This window comes from Octopus sinensis, linkage group LG19 (assembly GCF_006345805.1).
Source record: "Octopus sinensis linkage group LG19, ASM634580v1, whole genome shotgun sequence".
Classification (NCBI taxonomy): domain Eukaryota; kingdom Metazoa; phylum Mollusca; class Cephalopoda; order Octopoda; family Octopodidae; genus Octopus; species Octopus sinensis.
Genome location: NC_043015.1, coordinates 47275378 through 47302448, shown reverse-complemented (window position 1 = coordinate 47302448; position 27071 = coordinate 47275378). Strand labels below are relative to the sequence as shown.

General features: G+C 36.8%; 1 protein-coding gene across 1 annotated transcript in view; it reads left to right on the top strand.

The window, feature by feature from the left end:
* Positions 1-26501, top strand: part of LOC115222073 (dynein heavy chain 6, axonemal-like) — a 120637-nt gene extending 94136 nt beyond the window's left edge. The window contains exons 61-76 of the mRNA XM_036511197.1: positions 1768-1894; positions 3396-3542; positions 5487-5621; positions 6867-7057; positions 8716-8809; positions 10855-11095; positions 12118-12218; positions 13079-13180; positions 13385-13499; positions 15626-15747; positions 17899-18069; positions 19257-19343; positions 21212-21458; positions 23175-23332; positions 24514-24733; positions 26278-26501. Of these exons, the coding sequence (XP_036367090.1) occupies positions 1768-1894; positions 3396-3542; positions 5487-5621; positions 6867-7057; positions 8716-8809; positions 10855-11095; positions 12118-12218; positions 13079-13180; positions 13385-13499; positions 15626-15747; positions 17899-18069; positions 19257-19343; positions 21212-21458; positions 23175-23332; positions 24514-24733; positions 26278-26381 (2362 nt within the window). The 3' untranslated portion in view covers positions 26382-26501. The remainder of the gene's footprint in view (positions 1-1767; positions 1895-3395; positions 3543-5486; positions 5622-6866; positions 7058-8715; positions 8810-10854; positions 11096-12117; positions 12219-13078; positions 13181-13384; positions 13500-15625; positions 15748-17898; positions 18070-19256; positions 19344-21211; positions 21459-23174; positions 23333-24513; positions 24734-26277) is intronic.
* Positions 26502-27071: the final 570 nt, after the last annotated feature.

The window sequence follows — 27071 nt, the reverse complement described above, 5'->3', positions numbered from 1 at the left end:
ATGAACACACCAGCATCGGTTGTCAAGTGATGTTGCGGGGACAAACACAGACACACAAACATATACACACACACATATATATACAATGGGCTTCTTTCAGTTTCCATCTAGCAAATCCACTCACAAGGCTTTGGTCAGCCCGAGGCTATAGTAGAAGACACTTGCCCAAAGTGCCATGCAGTGGAACTGAACCTGGAACCATGTGGTTGGTAAACAAGCTACTTACCACACATCCACTCCTGCGCCTATAAAATTTAAGGTCTCACCGATATTTGAACTCGGATCGCTGGATTCAAAGTCCAGAATGCTAACCATTAGCATGCTTATATTGACATTGTGTTTTGTAATCATTTATTTTTCATATTCTTAATGTCATAAAGTTCCATAAAAAAATTTTGCAACCATGTGGTTTTAGGTTCAGTTCCAATCAGTTCCACTGTGCTGCACCATAGGCAAATGTCTTCTACTATATCCCAGGTTATAGTAGTAGTGGAATGGTAGAATTGTCAGAACAATGAACACAATGATTTGTGGTGTCTCTTCTACAGTGGCTCTGGTGATTGTTGTGTTTGTTGTTGTAGTTGTTGCATCAAATATTTTTTTTCTTACAACAATGACAACAGGTTCTGGGTTTAGTCCCACTGTGTGACACCTGTGTGACAACCAATTAAAAGCAAGTGTCTTCTACTATAGCCTTGGGCCAACCAATACCTCTTGAATGGATTTAGTAGACGGAAACTGAAAGAAGCCCATCATATATATATATATATATATATGTCACCATGATCACTGTGACCAACCAGGCTATCAGATTTTGCTACACATCACTGGTCACAATGCACTTCGCATTTAGCCTTCAAATGACGCCACCCTGCTGGTTAAGCAGGCCAACAGAAGAAAGAATGAGAGAAAGTTGTGGTGAAAGAGTCATGCAGGGGTTGCCACCACCCCCTGCCAGATCCTTGTGGAGCTTTAGGTGTTTTCGCTCAATAAACACTCACAATACCCGGTCTAGGAATCGAAACCGCGATCCTACAACCGTGAGTCCGCTGCCCTAACCACTGGGCCATTGCGACTCCATATATATATGTATCTATGTGTGTGTGTCTTTCTGTCTGTGTTTGTCCCCCATCACTGCTTGACGACTGGTGGTGGTGTATTTACATCTCCGTAACTTAGCAGTGCAGCAAAAGAAGACCAATAGAATAAGTGCTAGTCTTCAAAAAATAAGTCTTGGAGTCGATTTGTTCAACTAAAACCCCTCAAGGTGGTGTTCCAACATGGCTGTAGTCAAATGACTGAAACAAGTAAAATAATAAAAAAAAAGAATAAAAGAAAAGAATATAGGCGCAGGAGTGGCTGTGTGGTAAGTAGCTTGCTAACCAACCACACGGTTGCGGGTTCAGTCCCACTGCGTGGCATCTTGGGCAAGTGTCTTCTGCTATAGCCCCGGGCCGACCAATGCCTTGTGAGTGGATTTGGTAGACGGAAACTGAAAGAAGCCTGTCGTATATATGTATATATATGTATACGTGTGTGTGTGTCTGTGTTTGTCCCCCTAGCATTGTTTGACAACCGATGCTGGTCTGTTTAGGTCCCCGTCACTTAGCGGTTCGGCAAAAAGAGACCGATAGAATAAGTACTAAAGGTGGTGCTCCAGCATGGCCGCAGTCAAATGACTGAAACAAGTAAAAGAGTAAAGAGTAAAAGAGTATATAGAAAACTTTGGAATTCTGACTTTGTTTTTCTCTCTCTCACCTTTTTCAGGGCTTTATTTGAAAACCATAAGCTTGTATTTTCTTTTATTTTGTGCATTGGAATTCTGAAACACGAAGGCAAACTTACAAATGAAGAATGGAATTATTTTTTACGAGGTGCTCCAGTCATTAATGAGGTGATTGTTAAAAACTTTTTCCTGTTTTTTTTTTTAATATTGCTGTAAGGTAAGAATGGCTGCATGGTAAAAAGTGTGTTTCTCAACCACACGGTTCAGGGTTCAATCTCAGTGTGGCACTTTGAGCAAGTGTCTTCTGCCATTGGAATGATTTAATGTCTCGAAAGATCAGATTTGGAAAGCCAAAGGAACCAACTGATTGTAAGAATTAATGCTGATAGCAACCATCTAAAAGCAAGTGAAAACATCATTCTGATGCTGTTGTTTGAATCTGAAGGCTGACCAAAACCTTTGAGTGGGATTAGTATACAGAAACTGTAAGAATCCCATTCATGTATATATGAGGGTCTCTGAAAAGTTCCTGGCTGAATAAAATAATTGTGCTGCAGTAAATAGAAAATAGTTTCATGATTGATTCACAAATCTAAAAACATGGTTTGATAAAAATATATTACAATTGGAATTTATAAAAAATTTCTAAACAGTATAGACTTTAATAATTGCTGTTTTTTAGTGAAAGTTATGTACTCCAAACTAATTAATAAACAGCTTTCTTGATTATACATGTGATACTATTAGGGTATCGCATGAAAGGCCTGGTTGGAGGCTCAACCTTCCAAGTTCTTTTACAAGGCTTAGAAAACCTGAAGGACCACTGCAATAAGTGTGTGTGTGAATCTGAGAGGAGAACATGTTGAATAAAATCATAATTAACTCATCCTCCTGTATTTTCTTTTACCCATAGCCAGGAACTTTTCGGCTTATATGTGTGCATGTGCATGTCTGCAAGTGTGTGTGCTTGTGTGTGTGAGAGAGAGAGAGAGAGAGAGAGAGAGTTTATCTCCTTGCCTTGATATCTTATGTATTGAATTAGCAAAATCATAGGGGGCCCCAAAACCTATTGGCTCAGGGGCCCCACTAAGTCTAAATCTGGCCCTGACCATTATACTACCATACACCTAACAGCATAAATTATAATACGCCGAGTTTTATGAGTTAGATGTAGTTGCATCTATACTCAGTCAGGTTGATGCAATATGTCATCTAACTTCCAACATAAAAAAAAACATTTAAAAAAAAAAATTACTTCTATTTCATTTACCAGTTTGAGAAGAGAAATATAACTTATGCAAGAGCTGTTCTTCACTCCTGCTCCAGAGCGTCAGCTGCGGGGTCATTCCGAAAAGCTCTATCTGCGACGATTTCATCTCAATCGAAGGAGAGGGGCTTTCTCCATCCGGGTTGCGGATCCGTGGAATAAGCTGCCGGACGAGATGGTGAAGATGCCGACGACCGCTCGGTTCAAAGTCTCCCTTGACCACAAGTGGCCTGAACTCTTTACATGAACACCACCCTGTACATAACTCTATGTCCCCCTACATGGCCTTGTTTTTTGCTTTTTGAGCCAAAAAATTAACTAACTAACTAACTAACTAACTAAATGAAGTCTTGCTCCAGTTTTTAAAGCTAATTTCTTTATTATTTACAATTTCTGTTTTAGACCTCTCAAAATGAATTCCCTGTAGATTTGCTGAATCAAAACACATGGAATGCTGCAGTAGAATTAAGCAATAATTTTGAAATATTCTCCACTCTTGTACAAGATATCACTCATTATCCTGTATGGGTGCACCTCGGAGACACACAAGTAAGTGAAGATATGTTGTTTGTTCTTTCTCGAGCCACAGCTGGCTCATAAGAGCCGGTTTCCCGGTTTCCTTGGCGTATAGGTTCCCCACCTGGATGGGATGCCGGTCCATTGCAGGTGAGCTACAAAATGCAGGAAGAAAGAGTGAGTGAAAGTTGTGGCAAAAAAGTTAGCAGAAGTTCGCCATTACCTTCTGCCGGAGCTGTGTGGAGCTTAGGTGTTTCGCTCATAAACACACACATCACCTGGTCTGAGATTCGAACCGGCGATCCCTGGACCACGAGTCTACTGCTCTAACCACTAGGCCATGTGCCTCCACAAGTGAAGATATACTAACTTTCAAATTTTGGCACAAGGCCAGCAAGTTAGGAGAAGGTAAGTTGAATAAATCGACCCCAGTACTCAACTGGTATTTACTGCATCAACTGCGAAAGGATGAAAAGCAATGTTGTTGCAGGAGTTGCCAGAATGAGCTTGCAGACAATATCAAACTACATCAGGGGCTCTGACTCCTAATTTTCCCTTGAGGTTTATTCCCAAAGCTTTTCCTATTGTTGGGTGTGACCACAAGACTGCAGAGGAATCAGGGTTTTCCTTCCCCTGGATGGGTTCCCTCACCCCAGCATATGGCTGTATATCCCTGACTTTCTTGTTAATTAACTCACAGCTTGGATCTTGACAGGTGCTACTATTCCAAATGAGAGTAGATCTGCGAAAAGCAGTGGCTAAGAAGATGATACCACGTTCCTCAAATCTTTGAAACTCCTCAAAACTACTGGATGCGGTTTGAAGTCATGCCCAGAATAGATCATCATCATCATCATCATCATCATCATCATCATTTAATGTCCGCTTTCTATGCTGGCATGGGTTGGACGGTTGGTTTGACTTGGGACTGGCAAGCCAGGAGGCTGCGCCAGGCTCCAATCTGATCTGACAATGTTTCTACAGCTGGATGCCCTTCCTAACGCCAACCACTCAGAGAGTGTAGCAGGTGCTTTTTATGTGCCACTGCACAGGAACGAGTCAGGCATCACTGGCATCAACCCACACAAGAATGGTGCTTATTATATGCCACCAGCACGGGTGCCAGTCAGGCAGCATTGGTATCAGCCACAACTAAAATTTGCATTTTGATTTTGATTGTTTCTGACTTTGATTTTTGATTTAAATGTATTAAAATTAATACAGGTGTTAACTAGAAATGCAAAACTAAAGACTATTCAGTTCAAAGTAAATTTCTTCATTTTTGTAGTTAATCCCATCAACTTATCAACTGTAAAGTATAAAAGTAAGCATATAAAGAATATTCTAACATAATCAACATCTTCAGACATTTATTTGATCTTCCATGAAAACATGTCTTGTCATAGGGGAATATTAGCATACATGAAAACAGATGAGGGTTAGCAACAGGAAAGGTGTAGGAGAGGCTGTGTGGTAAGTAGCTTGCTTACGAACCACATGGTTCCGGGTTCAGTCCCACTGCGTGGCACCTTGGGCAAGTTGTCTTCTACTATAGCCTTGGGCCGACCAAAGCCTTGTGAGTGGATTTGGTAGAGGGAAACTGAAAGAAGCCCATCACATATATATATATATGTATGTGTGTATATTTTTGTGTGTCTGTGTTTGCCCCCCCCCACTCCAACATCACTTGACAACCGATGCTGGTGTGTTTACGTGCCCGTAACTTAGCGGTTCGTCAAAAGGGACCGATAGAATAAGTACTAGGTTTACAAAGAATAAGTCCTGGGGTTAATTTGCACGGCCACAGTCAAATGACTGAAACAAGTAAAAGAGCAAAAGAGCTGTACAAAAAAATCTACTTCAACAAATTTCATTCAATCCATGTGAGTGCAGAGAAGTAGACATTAAATCAATAATCAAATTTCATTGTATTGTTTTCCTTTATATTTCATTCATTTCATTTTTCATTTCGTTTAGATACATGCAAATCCAGAGATAAAAGACCGGACAGATTTAAATCTAAACAACCAGTCTTCACCATCCAAAGAATGGCACAAAGATTTGTCCAGTTTTCAGAAACTGTTGTTCATCAAAGCCTTTTGTGAAGAAAAGGTAGCAATTACATTTTTTATATGTGTGCATGTGCATGTCTGCAAGTGTGTGTGTGTGTGTGTGCATGCATGTGTGTGTGTGTGTGTGTGTGTGTGTATGTGTGTGCGCGCATGTGAATCTATCTCCTTGTCTTGATATCTTATGCATTGGGTCGATAAATTAAGTACCAGTTACGCACTGGGGTCGATATAATTGACTTAATCCGTTTGTCTGTCCTTGTTTGTCCTCTCTGTGTTTAGCCCCTTGTGGGTAGTAAAGAAATGGGTATTTCGTCTGTCTTTATGTTCTGAGTTCAAATTCTGCCGAGGTCGACTTTGCCTTTTATCCTTTCAGTTTCGATAAAATAAGTACCTGTTGCGTACTGGGGTTGATCTAATCAACTGGCCCCCTCCCCTAAAATTTCGGGCCTTGTGCCTAGAGTAGAAAAGAATAATATACTCTGTCTATGGATGTAAGTGAATATCATTGGTAGGATTGTGGAGGCGCATGGCCCAGTGGTTAGAGCAGCAGACTCGCGGTCGAGGGATCGCCAGTTCGAATCTCAGACCGGGTGATGTGTGTGTTTATGAGTGAATCACCTAAGCTCCACATGGCTCCGGCAGAAGGTAATGGCAAACTTCTACTGACTCTTTCGCCACAACTTTCTCTCACTCTTTCCTCCTGCATCTTGCAGCTCACTTGTGACGGACCGGTGTCCCGTCCAGGTGGGAAACCTATACGCCAAGAAACCGGGAAACCGGCCCTTATGAGCCAGGCATGGCTTGAGAAGGAACAAACAACAACAACATTGGTAGGATTTGAAGTGCAACACTATGGAAGTAATAGTGCCAAGATATTGATCTTACAATCAGAGTGAGCTGGTCCAAAGAAGTAGAAGTATAATATCTGAAGAATATACCAAAAGAGAATTTAGCCTGACTGGGATGGCAGGTGAGGGACATGGATGCAAATGAATATAATCAAATCTCGTTATTGAAACAAAATGTTTATCATTTTTTAAACCTTTCAGCATTTAAACCAACCATATCCACCCGATTATTCTACCTGTTTTATTTTCAAACTGGCCTGATCAGACCTCTCACACCTATCCTACAATGTATCTTTAAAACTAAAGAATCATATCACTGAAATCTCTTAGCTACCAGATAATGCATGATTAATTCAAAAACGTTGGGGATTAATAAACATTACATTTGACAGAGTAATCTGAATGCTAAAAGGCTAACATCTACCTCTGTATTTCAGACTGTTTTAGCCGTCACAGAATTTGTTTGTGAGAATTTGGGTCAAGAATATGTAGAGAGCCGTGCAGTTGATTTACAAACTATCTACAATGACATGAAGAAAGAAATTCCACTTGTGTTTGTTCTTAGTACTGGATCAGATCCTATGAACTCTTTAATGAGATTTGCCAAGGAAAAGAATTATTCAGACAGGTATAATACTTTTCCCTTTTGTTATCATATTTCTGTCGAAATACACTATGTTTGACTTATGCTGGGGTACTACCCTGAAGGGTTTAGCTGAACAAATTGACCCTGTACTTATCTTTAAATCTGGCACATGTTCTATCAGTCTCTAAGGTCAAACCACAAGGTTACTGGGGTGTAAACAAAACTGACACCATTATCAAGCATGGAAAGACATGCACAAAGACACACACACACACACACATACACACATGCACACACACACACACACACTCACACACACACACACACACACATGCGCGCGCACGCACATACACACACACACATATATCGTGCCGGTGGCTTGCAGAAAGCACCATCCTTGCCGGTGGCACGTAAAAAGCACCAACCGATCGTGGCTGTTGCCAGCCTCACCTGGCACATAAAAAGCACCCACTACACTCACGGAGTGGTTGGCATTAGGAAGGGCATCCAACTGTAGAAACACTGCCAGATCAGACTGGGTCTGATGCAGCCTCCTGGCTTCCCAGACCCCAGTCGAACTGTCCAACCCATGCTAGCATGGAAAGCAGACGTTGAACGATGATGATGATACATGCATAGATGTACATGTACACACATATATTTACAACAGGCTTCCACACAGTTTTCACCAAGCAAATTCACCCACAAGGCATAGGTCAGCTGAGGCAATAGTAGAAAGCACTTGCCCATGATGCTGTTCAAGAGAAGCCTTCATCATGCTGCTCTTTCTCTGTTCTCAGAGGTCCCGCACAACCCATGCAACCCATGTCATATTAGAACAAGGAAAATAGTTACTCTTTTCTCTTTTACTCTTTTCCTTGTTTCAGTCATTTGACTGTGGCCATGCTGGAGCACCGCCTTTAGTCAAGTAAATCAACCCCAGGACTTATTTTTTGTAAGTCTAGTACTTATTCTATCGGTCTCTTTTGCTAAACTGCTAAGATACGGGGACGTAAACACACCAGCATTGGTTGTCAAGCGATGTTGGGGTGACAAACACAGACACACAAACATATACATACACACACATATATAACGGGAAGCTTTATGAAAATAAGCAAAAGACGAAGGCAGGTGGAATATAAACAAACATTTGTATTAGTATGGCGCTCAGGAATATAAATAAAACAAGTCTTTTACGTTTCGAGCCTATGCTCTTCAACAGAAAGATACACAGAAAAGAAACACAGAAAGAAACAAGGAGAGAAAAAAAATGTGTGCAGAAGCTAGCGAATCAACATATACATATACATATATACGATGGGATTCCTTCAGTTTCCATCTACCAAATCCACTCACAAGGCATTGGTCGGCCCGAGGCTATAGTAGAAGACACTTGCCCAAGGTGCCACGCAGTGGGACTGAACTCGGAACCATGTGGTTTGTAAGCAAGCTACTTACCACACAGCCAAACAACAAGTCAGTGCTTTTAGCTTATTGTTTGAATCCAGCTACAAGCATTGAGTTCTAATATGCAGAGCACATTGTTCGCCTCAGTAAAATGACTCAGTAAGCATGACTCAATTTTTAGACTCTTTGAATGGGAGTCATTTAGCTTTTAAGAATACAATCATATCTGCAAAAAAGTTGTGGAAAAAAAAAAAGTTTGTTAACATTCATTTTCTCTTTTTCCTTTCTAGAATTTTGGCTATTTCTCTTGGTCAGGCCCAAGGTCCACTTGCTGAAGCATTAATTAAGGAAGCCACTAAAACAGGTGATTGGGTTTTCCTTCAGGTAAGTAAGTTGATTTTTATTGGATTTTTTTTCCCTCAGAAAAGATTTTGTATGAAACAACGAATAGAAAGCTAAAGATTTTACATTATTTCTTTGTTTCAAATCATAACAGATTTACTATATTTTCCAGCATATAAGTCGACATCGTATATGGTCTAAACATTCACACATTATCACTATCTTTCTAAATCCTGTTGCATTTTACTTGGTTGGAATTTTGAGTCCACTGACTCAAAATTCCATGTATTTCTAAGTTGCTAAATAGATTTGGACATACTGGTGACTTGGAATTTACTTTACTTGGAATTTTGAGTCCTTGGTGTATGAGTTGACCTATCTTTTATAGTTGTGAATTTTGGCATGAAAAATTCGCTTTGTATGGCAGAAAATACAATAATCTTCTATTGTAACTATAGGCATTTCTATAGTAAACCCCGAAGACTTTTATAGTTTTCATTTTTTTTTTTTTTTTTTTTTTTACTTATCTGCATACTTGACCTGACTGGTATTCGACTTAAAAAGGATATCAGAGCAGTGATTCACAAACTATAAAACAAAGCAGGAAAGACTTCATCATTGATATGGCAGAGATTTAAGAGAGAATAATCAAAGCTGAAGAGAAAAGGGAAAATCCTCAGCAAGTACTAAAATATAATAATTACTGCATCATTTGGATGTTTGCTGTGTGGAAACCAGAAGAGAAAGCAATTCTTCAGGGTGGACCAAAAGATTCTGAACACATATCTAAAGGAATATATATGTGCATAGATTGTCACATGTAGGCCAACAGGCTTAAAACAATGTTGTGTTGGATAAAAAAAGCTTATGTGGAGAATATCCTGCCTCTGTAGATATTATCATTCTTGCCTTTGTAAACTTGTACCCTCTTAGTTTGAACAAACATCCTACTTTCTGTTCATACTTGAAAGTATTGTTATAGACTCCAAATAAAATCAGGTTGGTTTCTATAATTTATTTCTCAGACTATTTCAAAATATATCTCAAAAGTTTCCTCTCTCTTAATAAATATTCCTTTTAGAATTGTCATCTAGCTGCTACATATCTCCTGAACAGGGCATTGCTGTACAAAGGTCTCAGTCACCTTGTCTAGAATAAGGGCTAGGTACTACCATATCTTAGGTTTCAAGAGCCCGCAGCTGTTTAATATCTCACCGAAATACCTAAGAGATTTACATGGAGTGGGAGTAGATGTTTTCAAGAAGCATCTTGACTTTCCACTGTCCAAGATCCAAATGAGCTTATATTATCGCAAAAACCTCAAATGAAGGCAATAATAAAAAATTCTCTCATTCACTGAAAGCCAACCACATAAGAACAGCTATTGAACAGGTAATGATAATGGTGATACCCCAGCATTGCCACTGTTTTTGGGCAGGAACACACACAAAAAAAAAACAAAGGAATATATATGTGTGTGTGCATAGATTATCACATATCATCATCATCATTGTTCGACCATGGTCGAGACAATGGAATTTACCATGCTACGCCAGACTTCACGGTCCATCATAACATTACGGAGGTCCTGTTGCTAGATGCCTGTATCTCTGGAGATTACATCAGGGTAGGAGAGTGTGCGCCCTCTGGTATCGCGAGTAGATGGCTTCCAGAGGAGAAGAGTAGAAATTGCCTCGTTTTCAGCTCTACAACAATGTCCAGCAAACTGGACTCTCCTACCTTTCACAAGAGATGACACAGGTGGCAGTTTCCCATATATTTGCATTTTGGTTGGATGACGCTTCCATATAGCAAAAAACATATAGGCCAACAAGTTTAAAACAATGTTGTGTTGGATAAAAAAAGCTTATGTGGAGAATATCCTGCCTCTGTAGATATAATCATTCTTGCCTTTGTAAACTTGTACACTCTTAGTTTGAACAAACATCCTACTTTCTGTTCATACTTGAAAGTATTGTTATAGACTCCAAATAAAATCAGGTTAGTTTCTATGATGTATTTTTCAGACTATTTCAAAATATATCTCAAAAGTTTCCTCTCTCTCTCTCAATAAATATTCCTTTTAGAATTGTCATCTAGCTGCTTCTTGGATGCCTTCAATGGAGGAAACTCTCAAGGCACTTACAGATGAACCGGAACAAATACATGATGATTTCAGACTTTTCCTGAGTTCCAAACCTTCAAAAGATTTTCCAATAAGTGTATTACAGAACAGCATTAAAGTTACCAATGAACCTCCGAAAGGAATCAAGGCAAATATCCGAAGAGCTTTTGGAGAAATTAGTTTAGCATTTTTTGAAGATCACAGTAAGAAATATTTTTATATTTTTACTTTTTACATTTTTTTTTACTTTTTTACTTATTCCAGTCAACAGACTGCAGCTATGAAGGATTTCATCCTAGTATTAATACTCTTTACTCTTTTACTCTTCTACTTGTTTCAGTCATTTGACTGTGGCCATGCTGGAGCACTGCTTTTAGTCAAGCAAATCGATCCCAGGACTTATTCTTTGTAAGCCTAGTACTTATTCTATCGGTCTCTTTTGCCGAACTGCTAAGTTATGGGGGCGTAAACACACTTGCATCGGTTGTCAAGCGATTTGGGGAGGGCAAACACAGACACACAAACATATACACACACGTACATATATATATATACATGTATACGACGGGCTTCTTTCAGTTTCCGTCTGCCAAACACACTCAGAAGGCTTTGGTTGGCATGATGCTATAGTAGAAGACACTTGCCCAAAGTGCCATGCAGTGGGACTGAACCCGGAACCATGTAGTTGGTAAGCAAGCTACTTACCACACAGTCACTCCTACGCCTGTTCTGGTACTTATTCTATCAGAATCTTTTACTGAGCCGATAAGTTATGGGAACACAAACAAACCGACATTGGTTGTCAATTGTGAGTGAATTTGGTAGACAGAAACTGAAAGAAGCCCATCGTATATATGTATATATACATATATTACATGTGTGTATATGTTTGTGTGTCTGTGTTTGTCCCCCCAACATCGCTTGACAACCGATGCTGGTGTGTTTATGTCCCCGTAACTTAGTGATTCAAGACCAATAGAATAAGTACTAGGCTTACAAAGAATAAGTCCTGGGGGCGATTTGCTCGACTAAAGGCGGTGCTCCAGCATGGCCACAGTCAAATGACTGAAACAAGTAAAAGAGTAAAGAGTATGACTAGGATGACTCCTGACTCTTACATTTGATTTAAGTTATTATTAGTATTTTAGATTCCTTGCTGCATACTTAATGAAATTAGTTTTCTCACCTTGTAAAAAATCATTCTTTTGCTTTTTTTTAATCCCAGTTCTCTCTGAAAAATGGCAAAAAATGGTTTTTGGACTTTGCTTTTTCCATGCTGTTATTCAGGAGAGAAAAAAGTTTGGTCCTTTGGGTTGGAACATAAAGGTAAGTTTTAAAACAATTCTTTTTAATCATTATCATAATTTTTTTCCACATCTGGGTGTCTTTTTTCCTTGTTTGGTTTTTTTCTAAAAAAAAACGTCTCATTCATTTTGGATAAAATTTATACAAATGAGTCCTTCGAATTTAACTAAATTCTATATTTTTATGTAGCTGAAGATTGCTCTACATTTTAAATTGATGTAATGTTTGCATTGTTCAATTAAAATAATTTTTGTTATAGTGTATGTTTTCTATATGGTGTGAATAACATCTTTCTTTATTGAATTGTTTAATAGTGGTTTTTCTCTAAATTATATATATATATATATATATATATATATATATATAGATAGATAGATAGATAGATAGATAGATAGATAGATAGATAGATAGATAGATAGATAGATATAGATATATATATACATACATATATATATGTATATGTGCATGTGTTTGTGTGTCTGTGTTTGTACCCCCACCATTGCTTGACAACCGAAGATTGTGTGTCTATATCCCCATAACTTGTCAGTTCAGGAAAAAAAGAGGCCAATAGAATGAGTACTAGGCTTACAAAGAATAAGTCCTGGGGTTGATTTGCTCAACTAAGGGCAGTGCTTCAGCATGGCCACAGTCAAATGACTGAAACAAATAAAAGAATAAAAGGATATTTCGTTTTTGGATTTGGTTTGCAAGATTCTTTATATGAGTTCGTGTATTGAAGCATATTCTGTTGTGTCTAGGGAGAGTCATTTTCTTTTTGTGCCTTATTATTTAACACACTCACTGGCAAAATTTCCACTTATTTCTTATTTCTTATAAAAGGATAGCTTTACATTTGTTATGTATTTTTTTTTCTTTTCAAGTATGAATTCTCAGACAGTGACCGAGAATGTGCTTTGAACAAACTGAAGATATTTTGCACTGATGGCATTCCTTGGGAGGCACTGAATTACGTTATTGGTGATGTAAGTTAACATCAGGATTTTCTTTTCTCTAAACTTCAAACTTGAATTCCTATCAATACAATGTGACCATTTAATTGTATGATAACACTGCTAATTTCAAAAAGGAAGCATACCCTAAATTTTTTACATATTTAAAAACAGTATTCTTTCTTTCTGTTTTACTTATCTGGATATCCTATTTGTATAACATTTTATTTTTTGTAGATTACCTATGGAGGGCGAGTGACAAACAGCTGGGACCAGAGATGTCTAAGAACAATCTTAAATAATTTCTTTAATCCTAAAATATTACAAGAAGACTATAGATATTCTTCATCAGGTATATTTTCTAATCCCTTTCATAAAATATTAAACAACCAACAGAATTAAGGTAAGGTAATGTGGCGGCAAGCTGGCAGAGACGTTAGCACACTGGATGAAATGCTTAGTGGTATTTCATCTGCCATTACGTTCTGAGTTCAAATTCCGCCAAGGTTGACTTTGCCTTTCATCCTTTTGGGATCGATAAATTAAGTACCAGTTACGCACTGGGGTCGATATAATTGACTTAATCCCTTTGTCTGTCCTTGTTTGTCCCTTCTGTGTTTAGCCCCTTGTGGGTAGTAAAGAAATAGGTATTTTGTCTGCCGTTACATTCTGAGTTCAAATTCTACCGGGGTTGACTTTGCTTTTCATCCTTTCGGGGTCAATAAATTAAGTACCAGTTATGCACTGGGGTTGATGTAATCGACTTAATCCTTTTGTCTGTCCTTGTTTGTCCCCTCTATGTTTTGTCCCTTGTGGGCAATAAAGAAATAAGAATTAAGGTAAGTTTAGTTCATCTTTAAACAAAGCAAAATATTTTAATAACATAGCTATGTCCAGTGTCTCAGTCTTTCTGCATGTTAGTAGAACATCACTGAGGCAAATGAAGAACTTTAAGTACATTAGGGTCACATTCATGAATAATGGAAAGCAGGAAGCTGAACTGGATCCTAGAATTACTGGTGCTGGATCCAGCATTCAGTCATCATAAAAGTGAGGTTGGTAAAAAAAAGCCAAACAAGCTATCTTCAATTTAATTTTTGTGCCTTTCATCCTCAATGGTCATGAATAACTAAAGGATAAACTAAAATGGGTGGGGGACTCCAAAGGATCTCTAGAGTAATGTTACTCCACAGAGTGCATAGCTTGGAGATCAGGGTGTCTATATATACATACACACGCATACATAAATATTTATAGATATTTATAGAAGTATACACATATATTTTTATAAGTATAGAAATATACATATATAGAAATAAGGAGTGTAACCAATTTATTGCAAATCTAGGCGTAGGAGTGGCAGTGTGGTAAGTAGCTTGCTTACCAACCACATGGTTCCGGGTTCAGTTCCACTGTGTGGCACCTTGGGCAAGTGTCTTCTACTATAGCCTCGGTCCAACCAAAGCCATGTGAGTGGATTTGGTAGATGGAAACTGAAAGAGGCCCGTTGTATATATGTATATATATATATATGTATGTGTGTGTATATGTTTATCGGTGTTTGTCCCCCCAACATCGCTTGACAACCAATGTTGGTGTGTTTACGTCCTCGTAACTTAGCGCTTCGGCAACAGAGACCGATAGAATAAGAATAAGTCCTGGGGTAGATTTGCTCGACTAAAAGCGGTGCTCCAGCATGGCCATAGTCAAATGACTGAAACAAGTAAAAGAGTATGAAACCCCACAGGTCCACATGTCGACCCCAATTGAGGACCACTGCCTTGGATGTAGAAGTAAAAAAACTGGTACCATGTCTGAATATAAATCATGGTTCTCTCTATTTTCTTGAGAATGTGAACCAATGGTATGCATGTGGAATCTTAAGTCATAATAACCAGAATTAAGTTGAAATACTAGTTAATCGACACACCTACTCCTCCAAAATTGCTGGACTTTAGTCAAAATTTGAAGACAATATGTATATATTTTATAGATAACTAGCAGTATTGCCCGGCTTTGCAAAATGGTCACATTTAATTCAAAGCGTCAAAAATGTTATGAAAACAATTGGTATGTGTACACAAAGTCCAAACGATTAATATGAAAAAACCCTCCAGGCTACATCCTGAAAATTAATTTCTTTGCCGAATTTCTACAATGTTTATGGCGATTCGTTTTTATATCTTAATTTTTTATTTTTCATGTAATTTACGCATGCTTGCACGCGTGGTGAACACACAGTTCACGTCAAACAGCTGACTGAGTAAAGTTCACTATTCAATGCATGGGATAAGGCCTAAACGAACACATTATCGATTTTTGCACTTGCGAGATGAATTTCGGAACAGAAATAGCGCAGTTCAATTTTCATTTGCCTAAACTTTAAGTGACCCGTTTTTGGTGGTTCTACGATTATGAAATTATTTACATTCAAAATAATCTAATGTTAATGCATGCAATTTTTTGTCTCATTGCCAGGTATCTATTATAGTCCAGCTTATAAAACCTTGGACGAATATCTTGGTTACATTGAAGAATTTCCCCAAATAGATCACCCTGAAATATTTGGGTTGCATGAAAATGCAAATGTTGCATTCCAGGTAAAGTCATTTCTAAGCTGTTTGTTTCTATTAATATTAAGTTATCTTAAGGTGGCTGGCTGTCACAATCATTACCAGGCCAGATAAAATGTTTAGCGGCATTTCTTCTGATTCAAAGTTTCTAGTTCAAATACCACTGGGGTTGATTTTTCCTTTCATTTGTTCAGGGTCGATAAAAGAAGTATCACTTGATCAAAAGAAGTACTTGACTTATCCTCTCTCCTGAAATTGCCAGCCTTGTGCCAAAATTTGAAACCAATGATTAGCCCCTTAATGGATCAATTATTTTGACATGGTGTTTCATTTCAGAGCATATTTTTTAATTTCGTTTTTTAATTATATACATTGTGTTAATTACGAAAAAAAGTTTTTTTATCTTGTTTCTGTTATTTTTTATTATAGAAATTAAAATGTATTTTTACTCATTTGGATTTAAACGAGTTAACTCAGACATTGAAAAAATACATATAACTTTTTTATTAGATGTATTGCTTTTAAATCAAAGGAAAATTTTGTTTAAAAAATGAGATGGACAGTTTATTTAGAATGATAGTTTTTAAAACAAGGTGTTACACACAAAGTTATCTTGCAGACATCACACATGTATCTGCTTTCTCTTCGAATCGGACGAGCAATTGATTTCGTGCCATGCACGTGCATCTATCTGATTATCTTCTTTGACATCTTCTGAAAAATTGTCAGAGTCTGAACTACATGTGTCTAATTCATCCCCAGAGCTTTCCAGATCGTGAAATGAAATATCGCTTTTGTGATCACTGAATTCATCCCTTTTGAGAAAAAAATGTGTAAATAATTCTTTTATTTGTATAAATAATAGAGAATCAAAACGAGACGGTTCTAAAATGGCATCAACCTCCTCCTGAATCTGAGTATGCGCTGAAGTAAAAGTTCAAAACTCAGAAGCATAAATTCTTTAAAATGGCACCAGAATATGTGCTGCCAGGCTTACAACAACGCAAGTAAATTCGTGATTGCTCAAAACTGAAATGACACAAAACAAATAAACTCGTTTCAATGCTAAAATTAGAAGTTAATTTTGACCAAGTATACTCGTCTGGTTCTAAAAAGATACATTTGTGATGCACGAGTAAACTCGGGATAATCCATTAAGTGGTTAAATTGTCTTATAACAGTCATTTAAGGTATCTTAAAACAAAATGAAATAATGTCTATCATCATCTTCCTCATCTTATGTCCTTGTCTCATGCTGGCATAGGTTGGATGGTTTGACAGGATCTGACTGGTCCAAGGACTGCATCATGTTCCAATGTCTGCTTTAGCATTGTTTCTACAGCTGGATGCCCTTCTGAGTGCCAAGCAATTCATAATGCATACTAGGTGCTCTGTATGCGGAATCACTTTTCAGATTATCAAACAGTAACAGCAGTAACAGCACCTCATGGTTCATCATTATCATCATTAATCATAATTTTATATTTCTTAAACTTCCATATTTATCTATCTATCTATCTATCTATCTATCTATCTATCTATCTATCTATCTATCTATCTATCTATCTATCTATCTATCTATCTAATATATATATATATAATATATATATATATATATATATATATTATATATATATAGGGAAAGTTATGAAAAAAAACAAAGACAGGTGGTGTACAAAACAAACAGATGTATTAGTATAGCGCTCAGGAATAGAAAAAGTCTTTTACGTTTCGAGCCTACGCTCTTCTACAGAAAGGGACACAGAAAAAACAAGGAGAGAAAAAAATGTGTGTAGTGGCTAATGATCTATCATGTACATATATAGGTGAGAGAGTTGGTATGTGAAAGTACGTTGTTGGATGTGTAAAAGACAAAAAAGTGTGAAAAAAACTACAGAAGGCTTGTGTTATATGGTTAAAGAATATATTTAAATCGTTATGTTAGAAAAATGCTATAAAATTTTACTTATAGTAACATAGTTTTTAGAGAAATAACTGGTTTCGTATTTTCTTTTCAAATTTCTCAAATTTCTTTACCTATGTCATGTCATGTCTTTGCTACATAAAGATTTTAATATATTCTTTAACAATATAACACAAGCCTTCTGTAGTTTTTTCACTCTTTTTTTGTCTTTTATGTATTAATTAATTAACACATATGTATTAATTTACTTACAGAAGCAAGAAACATCATTATTGATGCAATTAATTCTTGACATCCAACCAAAAGTTCCACGTAGAAGTGATGGACAGTTGAATGATGACATCGTTTTGGAAGTAGCTGGTAATATTCTGGGCAAATTAATTGACAAGTTGGACATCATTGCAGCAAACTCAGATTTATTCAAGGTGACTGTTGCTTTTATCTTATTTATCTTATTTTATCTACTCTTGCACTTGTTTCAGTCATTTGACTGTGGCCATGCTGGAGCACCGCCTTTAGTCAAGCAAATCGACCCCAGGACTTATTCTTTGTAAGCCTAGTACTTATTCTATTGGTCTCTTTTGCTGAACTGCTAAGTTACGGGCACGTAAACACACTAGCATCGGTTGTCAAGAGATGTTGGGGGGACAAACACAGACACACAAACACACACACACATGCATATATATATATATATATATATATATACATACATACATACATACATACATACATACATACATACATATATATATATATACATATATACGATGGGCTTCTTTCAGTTTCTGTCTACCAAATCCACTCACGAGGCTTTGGTCGGCCCGAGGCTATAGTAGAAGACACTTGTCCAAGGTGTCTTTGTGTCTGTGATTGTGCTCCCACCATCACCACCACCACTTGAAACAAGTGTAAGATAATTTCAAACTGAATTGATATTTTTTCAATCTAAAATGGTTTTTCCCAGAAAAAATTATGATTTGACAATGAATATGGAGTTCCTGCATTTATATTTCTATTTATGTCTCTCATAATGCTAGTTAACACCCTGTGTACATTACAATTATTTACCATCCTTACATATTTTTCAATTTTATTTTATTTTTATTTATGCATGTTCTCATTTGTGCAGGTGCATGGCTTAGTGGTTAGGGTGTCAGCAGCATGATCATAAGATTGTGGTTTCGATTCCTGACCCGGGCGACGAGTTGTGTTCTTGAGCAAAACACTTCATTTCACGTTGCTCCAGTCCACTCAGCTGGCAAAAATGAGTAACGCTGTGATGGACTGGCGTCCCATCCAGCTGGGAAACACATATGCCATAGAAACCAGGAAACTGGGCCCATGAGCCTGGCTAGGCTTTAAAAGGATGCATTTATTTATTTTATTTTATTTTATGTTCTCATTTAGAGCCTATGAAAGTCAGTAAATTAATTCTTTAAAATTTAGATTAGCTATGGTTTCTGTTTCATCAAGAGATGTAACAAACATTATAAATTTCATCATTTCATGTGAATTGTTTTCTATAATTTCTTATAAGATCTTAAACCAATTGTATAGTGTATCTAATATAGTATTATAACATTTATTATGCAAAATTATGCTTCTACAGGTTGACTCAAACAACAGAAAAAGTCCATTAACAATATTTCTGCTGCAAGAGGTAACTCACTTCAACAAATTATTATGGGTAATCAAGGTAAGTAAATGAATAGCACATGTCCTTTATAAAGATAAAGTATTGGGTTGTTCAGAAAGTTCATGCCGATTTATAGTAGCTTACATTTCGACTTATTTTAGAACATGGTTGAGTCCATAAAATAGGATTTGACTACACCTCCATTTAGAGCACAGTTTAAGCTATCTTTTAGTGGAAGAAGGTTTATGTTCCTATAACCTGTGTTAATTCTGTAACCCTTTAAAATGGAAGACAAGAAAGTTCATTTTCGGCACTTGATGCTTTGGGAACCAGACAAAATTTGCTGCAGCTTGGCTGGGATGTTTTACCCCACCCTCCATATTCACCAGATATTGCTCCTTCGGATTTCCACTTACTCAGGTCTCTGCAGAATAGTCTTAATGGTAAAAATTTCAATTCCTTGGATGACGTAAAAAGATACCTTGATGAATTCTTTGCCATGAAACCACCTCAATTCTGGGAAGAGGGTATTTTTTCAAGTTAAAGGAAAGATGGAAACGCATTGTGCAACAAAATGGTTCGTATTTGGTTGATTAAAAATGTAATGGCAAGTATTTTTCTTTCCTTTAAAAATCGGCATGAACTTTCTGGACAACCCAATATTATCAACAGCTGAAGACAATGCTTTTTCATTGATGTTCTCTATTATTTTTTAGATTGTGTCTTTTCTCCTCCTGCCTCACCTTTTTGTCTTCATTACTATTAGCATCAGTGATTACAAAATTATTTTAAACTACATTGTCAATACCAACATTTAACATCTGTTTTCCATGCTGTCCTGGATTGGGTTGGACAGTTTGACATGAGCTGACAGTTTGACAGAAGACTGTACCAAGCTTGATTGTCTGTTTTAACATGGTTTTTAAGCCTGAATGTCCTTTTTTATGTCAACCACTTTACAGAGTGTACTGGATGCTTTTTCTGTGATACCAGTATCAGCAAGAAGGAGTTTAGTTACGTGTTTAGGGGTTGGTTGTAATTTACTTATTGAATTTATTTACTGATGCGGTTGTAGATAAGGTAAATATGTTTGAAAGTTGTGGTTTCTTTTGTTTGTTTGTTCCCAAACAACACATTATAGTGCTGTTGACACTGCCAGATTGAATGGTACTGCCCAGATTTCAAAACCATAATGGTATCCGTGGGGCAGGTGATGATGGAAGTATGTTGGATTGTTGGTACAGCTGTTTTTGTATATATGGAATAGTATTATAACACATCCTTTTGATATATATAAATGTATATATATATGTACAATTTTTAAGTAAGGGCAAAAGAAAAAATTTCTAATGCCAAAATATGCCGAAAATGTCTATTTTCGGCATATTTGGGCATTAGAAATTTTTTCTTTTGCCCTTACTTAAAAATTGTTTATAAATTTAACCTTTAAAGGTATTTTTTAATATGCTGGCCATTGATAGAAGTTTTTTCGAGAAATTTTATCCTACATTAGATATATATATATATATATATATATATATAATATATATATATATATATATATAATATATATATATATATATATATTAGCTTTTAACCAACCATATCTGGCCCAGATATTCTACCTGTTTTTTGGTCAAACCACAAAGATATGACTCCTCACACCTATGCTACATTGTCATTCTAAAAATAAGCAATTACATCATCAAAATCCCAAAGCTATGAGATAATGTATGATTAATTCAAAACAGTGGATAAATAATCATTACATACATTTGGCAGAGTAATCTGAATACTAAAGGATCAAAGATGATTATTGTAATACAATGAGATACCAGAAAATATGATATGTATGCCAGAAAATAAGATACTGTTTCTCAAAGATGTCTTTGTGAAATTATGCAATAATAACCTTTTTTTTTTTAAAGAATTCTCTTGATCATTTGCAAAGAGCAATTAAAGGACTTATTGTCATGACTGATGAATTAGAGCAGATATATATCTCTTGTTTGAACAACCATTTACCAAAAGTATGGTCAGGAGTTGCATATCCTTCACTGAAACCACTATCAAGTTGGATAACGGACCTAAATCTGCGCTGCTCTTTTATGGAATCGTGGATTAAATCAGGAATGCCATATTCTTTCTGGATTTCAGGATTCTTTTTCCCTCAAGGTATGTTTCCGTTACTAATATGTATATATTTTATGTAGCATGTGGGGCTAAATGCTCAGAGGTATATCATCCATCTTTACGCTCTGAGTTCAAATTCCATCAAGGTCGACTTTGCCTTTCATCCTTTCAAGATTGATAAAATACGTATCAAATGAATGCTGTGACCAATGTAATCGACACACCTACTCCTCCAAAATTGCTGGACTTGAGTCAAAATTTGAAGACAATATGTATATATTTTATAGATAACTAGCAGTATTGCCCGGCTTTGAAAAATGGTCACATTTAATTCAAAGCGTTAAAAATGTTATGAAAACAATTGGTATGTGTTCACAAAGTCTAAACGATTAATATGAAAAAACCCTCCAGGCTACATCCCGAAAATTAATTTCTTTGCCGAATTTCTACAATGTTTATGGCGATTCATTTTTATATCTTGATTTTTTATTTTTCATGCAATTTACGCATGCTTGCACGCGTGGTGAACACAGTTCACGTCAAACAGCTGACTGAGTAAAGTTCACTATTCAATGCATGGGATAAGGCCTAAACAAACACATTATCAATTTTTGCACTTACGAGATGAATTTCGGAACAGAAATAGTGCAGTTCAATTTTCATTTGCCTAAACTTTAAGTGACCCATTTTTGGTGGTTCTACAATTTGTTGGCTAGGAGGAGATGTGCTGGGAAGTTAAACACACACACACACACACACAGACACACACACAGATACACACACAGACACACAAGTTGAGTTTTATATATATAGATGTTTGTTATAGTATCTAATTTTTTTCTACATTCCAAACTTATATGCTCTGACAATTGATTCAAGGAAGTATACCAGTTCCTTAAATATTACTGATATTCTACCAATGTAAAATTACTTGATAAATACAAACATTCTTATATTCAATTTCACTTTATTATAATCTTTTCATAAAATCTTTTGATATACTTATTTTAAAAATATATTCAAGGTAATTTTTCATTTAGAAAAATCCTGCGGGCTACAGTTTTCCCTTGACTGTTCTTTTCTACTCTAGGCACAAGGCCCGAAATTTCAAGGGAGGGGCCCAGTCAATTAGATTGACCCTAGTACACAAATGGTACTTAATTTATCGACCCCGAAAGGATGAAAGGCAAAGTTGACCTTGGTGGAATTTGAACTCAGAACGTAAAGACAGACAAAATACTGCTAAGCATTTCACCTGGCGTGCTAACATTTCTTATTTCTTTATTGCCCACAAAGGGCTAAACATAGAGGGGATAAACAAGGACAGACAAAGAGATTAAGTCGATTACATCGACCCCAGCACGTAACTGGTACTTAATTTATCAACCCCAAAAGGATGAAAGGCAAAGTCGACCTCGGCGGAATTTGAACTCGGAACGTAACAGCAGACGAAATACCGCTAAGCATTTCGCCCGGCGTGCTAACGCTTCTGGCAGCTTGCCGCCTTTGCCCTTGTTTGTTCTGCACAATGAAATAGGGCATCAATGACCAAATTGTGGCTGTATAATAAAAGACCTGATATCTAATAAGGTATATTATTATTACATAATAACAAAATATATTTGATAAATCATCATTTTCACGGTGAACAATGTGATCTGAAATGATGAGTTGCGTATTTATTCTCAATAAGTTCCAAAAAACAATTTAGTGTATTTTCAACTAGTTTTAGCTAATGTTTTTCAATATTTCTTACAGGGTTTTTAACAGCTGTACTACAGAATCATTCGCGAAAATATCAGCTACCTATTGATTACCTGTCATTCAATTTCAATGTCTTATCACATGCTCAAAACACTAATGAATTCAGGGAGTCAGTAAAAACTGAAACTCCTGTCGAAGACACCCAATCAGATGTAAGTAGTCTTCTGTTCTTTGTTTTCCTGGATCTTTTCGGTTTGAACGGCAGTTTTTTCTAGCGGTGTCATATGAAATTGTGACCCATAATTATGACCCTAGTATCGATCTATTGCATTTCAATCTGTTTTAGGGTTAGGGGTGGGGGGAAGAGTATCTTTTTTTCTTCACAAATGATGATGATTAGACAGACTCAAACAATCAGCATCGATGTAAAATTTCATTTATACAACTCCATGATCAAGAATGGATTGGAAGCTAAATGTATTCCATCAAAGGTACCCCAGAAATATGCTGAGGGCCAACTGGCAGGACTGTATCGAAAATGAGTAGATTCTGTGAAGAGTGAAGTCATGAACACTACAAGAGATTGTAGCAATGCACTGATTCCACCTGGCTGGCCACATTCTCTGTCCAACCAATCAACAGCACTCAAACACATGACTTGGGTTCCACCTATCAACATGTGTAAAAAAAGCAGCCTGAAGACCACTTGGTCACTAACATTTCATGATGACCTGTAGACAGCCAATTTTATTATGTACAAGGTGGTGAGCTGGCAGAATCGTTAGCATGCCGGGTGAAATGCTTAGCGATATTTCATCTGTCTTTATGCTCTGACTTCAAATTCCACTTTCAGGGTCGATAAATTAAGTACCAGTTGCATTCAGAAGCCAGTTTGTTGCTCTGGCAACAACCATGCTCAGATGGTGCTCTTCATGCTCCACTAGCATGAATGCCAGTCATAAATTGGAACACTGTTGCCACCACCTTTCCAATCCTGCAGTTTATCTCCAGTTCCACATCACCAATGTGGTTTACAACATTACCCAGATAGGTGGATTGCTTCATTTCTATCATGTGCTGGTTGACCTTGCACCCCCAAAAAAATTTGGGGCCTTGTGCCTAGAGTAGAAAAGATTATGTACAAGACCAACAGCTGACCAAACTCAGTGGAGGAATCTTGCCACCCAACCAATCAGCTTAGCAATGCAGGAGGACCTAAAAAAAAATGTACTGTGTTATTTTTTTTTCCTTCCATCACTTTGCTAAAATCAAATCAAATGACTCTTCAACAATTACGAAACTTAAAAGTTCATATTTCATTTCCTAAATTTGTCTGTAAGAATTTAATGCTTTTTTTTTTCTCATGCCATAATATTTTTTTTCTTCTATGCAGACTGAAAAATCAGATGGTGTGTTTATACATGGATTATTCATGGAAGGTTTCCGATGGGACAAAACTGAAATGCATGTTATAGATTCACTGCCAGGAGAGATCCATTCACCATTACCGTTATTGCATCTAATACCTGCAAGAGATGTTCAGCAATTGGAGGAAACTTATTGTTGTCCTATTTATAAAACAGCTTTGCGAGCAGATGGTTTATCTTCAACAGGTAACAGTGTTTTGGAGATTTTAGTATAGTCTACTTCTCATCACTTATTGTCTTTTAACAAATTAGCTTCTTTTAAATTCCCAGCAAAGAAGCAATATGTGTGTGTGTGTGTGTGTGTGTGTGTGTGTGTGTGTGCGTGTACGTGTGTGTGCATGTGTGTGTGCATTTGCATGTGTGAGCACGTGTGTGTCTGTGTGTGCATGTGTGAATATGGGAGCAAATGAAATAAGTTTTTTTGTTTTTGCTGAGAGGGCAAAAACTCTAAAAGGCTTGCTCAACTCAGGGTTCTTTTTAAACTCCAGAAAAGAGGTATTCATTCAGCGCCCCTATCTAAAACATTTCGTACTTCAGACTTGGACTTCCCCATTAGTTGAATAGTCCCACCACAGCTCCTTCAAATACCATCATGGCTGGAGCCAGTGTAAGGGAGATAACCCCGTCCTGCTAACACCGTCCAGCAGCAAGGACAATTATTTTTTATTTACAAAACCAACTGACCATTACATACTTCTTCCTCCAGTTCTACAGAGGTTATGCACCTTGAACCATGTGATTCTATCTAGTCACCTATACTGCTTAGTGCTTTATAGTTGCGAAACCAATGGTCACTCTCTGACTAGCAATACCGTTTAATTTCTTAAAATCTGAGTGTGTATTGATCAAATTTACCAGTTAGAAAAAGAAGAAAAAATTAATTTAATCATCAGAATTTATGAACATAAAAACATTGGTTGAGCATTATGAGAAAAAGAAGACGGAAGAATGAACTTTCACATGCAAAATATATGTGGAACGACTCCAGCTATTCAAATCAGAGCTTGTGCTGAAAGTGAATTATACAAAGTGGAGCAACGTCAACAGCTTCAACTGACTAAGTATTATTTGCAAAATATATGTGTATATATACAAATGCTCATAGCATATATATATATATTGATATATATAAAAGGTGCAGGAGTGGCTGTGTGGTAAGTAGCTTGCTTACCAGCCACATGGTTCCGGGTTCAGTCCCACTGCGTTGCACCATGGGCAAGTGTCTTCTACTATAACCTCGGGCCGGCCAAAGCCTTGTGAGTGGATTTGGTAGACGGAAACTGAAAGAAGCCCGTCGTATATATGTATAAGTATATATATATGTGTGTGTGTGTGTGTGTGTGTGTGTTTGTGTGTCTGTATTTGTCCCCCACATATCGCTTGACAACCGATGGTGGTGTGTTTACGTCCCCGTAACTTAGTGGTTCGGCAAAAGAGACTGATAGAATAAGTCCTAGGCTTACAAAGAATAAGTCCTGGGGTCGATTTGCACGACTGAAGGTGGTGCTCCAGCATGGCCGCAGTCAAATGACTGAAACAAGTAAAAGAGTAAAAGAGTAAGAGTATATATTATATTTGCAATATAGAATCATGGTTAGTGTTAGATATGACCTTATCATAAAAAGGTGCCAAAGGTGGACCTTTTTGCTATTTTCAAAATTTTCTGTCTTTGGTATCATGACTGTGTTTGTACAATTGCAGTTTTATTTCATATTGTTTCTTTATTTCAGGACGATCAACCAACTTTATTACTAGTGTGTTCTTGCCTACTAAGAAACCTGAAGACTACTGGATTGCTAACGGAGCTGCTTTGCTTTGTCAACTAAGTGAATAAAATATACAAAATAATATTGTTGTGTTGCGATTGACTGAACTTAAATTTCTATGAAAAATTAAATTTGTGCTAAAAATACAAACTATTTTGATATTCAATAAATCAGTATTTATAAATTAATGTGTACTTTTGAAATTAAATATTTAGAAGAATATACTGGGTTGTCTGGAAAGTTTGTGTTGATTTAGAGCAGCTTACCTTTCAACTTATTTTAGAAGATGGTTGAGTCCATGAAATAGGATTTGACTACACCTCCATTTAGAGCACAGTTTAATCTATCTTTTCGTGGAAGAAGGTTTATGTTCCTATAACCTGTGTTAATTCCGTAATGCTTTAAAATGGAAGATATGAAAGTTCATTTTCGGCACTTGATGCTTTGGGAACCAGACAGAAATTGCTGCAGCTCGGCTGGGATGTGTTACCCCACCCTCCATATTCACCAGATATTGCTCCTTTGAATTTCCACTTATTCAGGTCTCTGCAGAATAGTCTTAATGGTAAAAATTTCAATTCCTTGGATGACGTAAAAAGATACTTTGATGAATTCTTTGCCATGAAACCACCTCAATTCTGGGAAGAGGGTATTTTCAAGTTAAAGGAAAGATGGAGACACATTGTGCAACAAAATGGTTCATATTTGGTTGATTAAAAATGTAATGGCAAGGTTTATTGACCTTTTTCTTTCCTTTA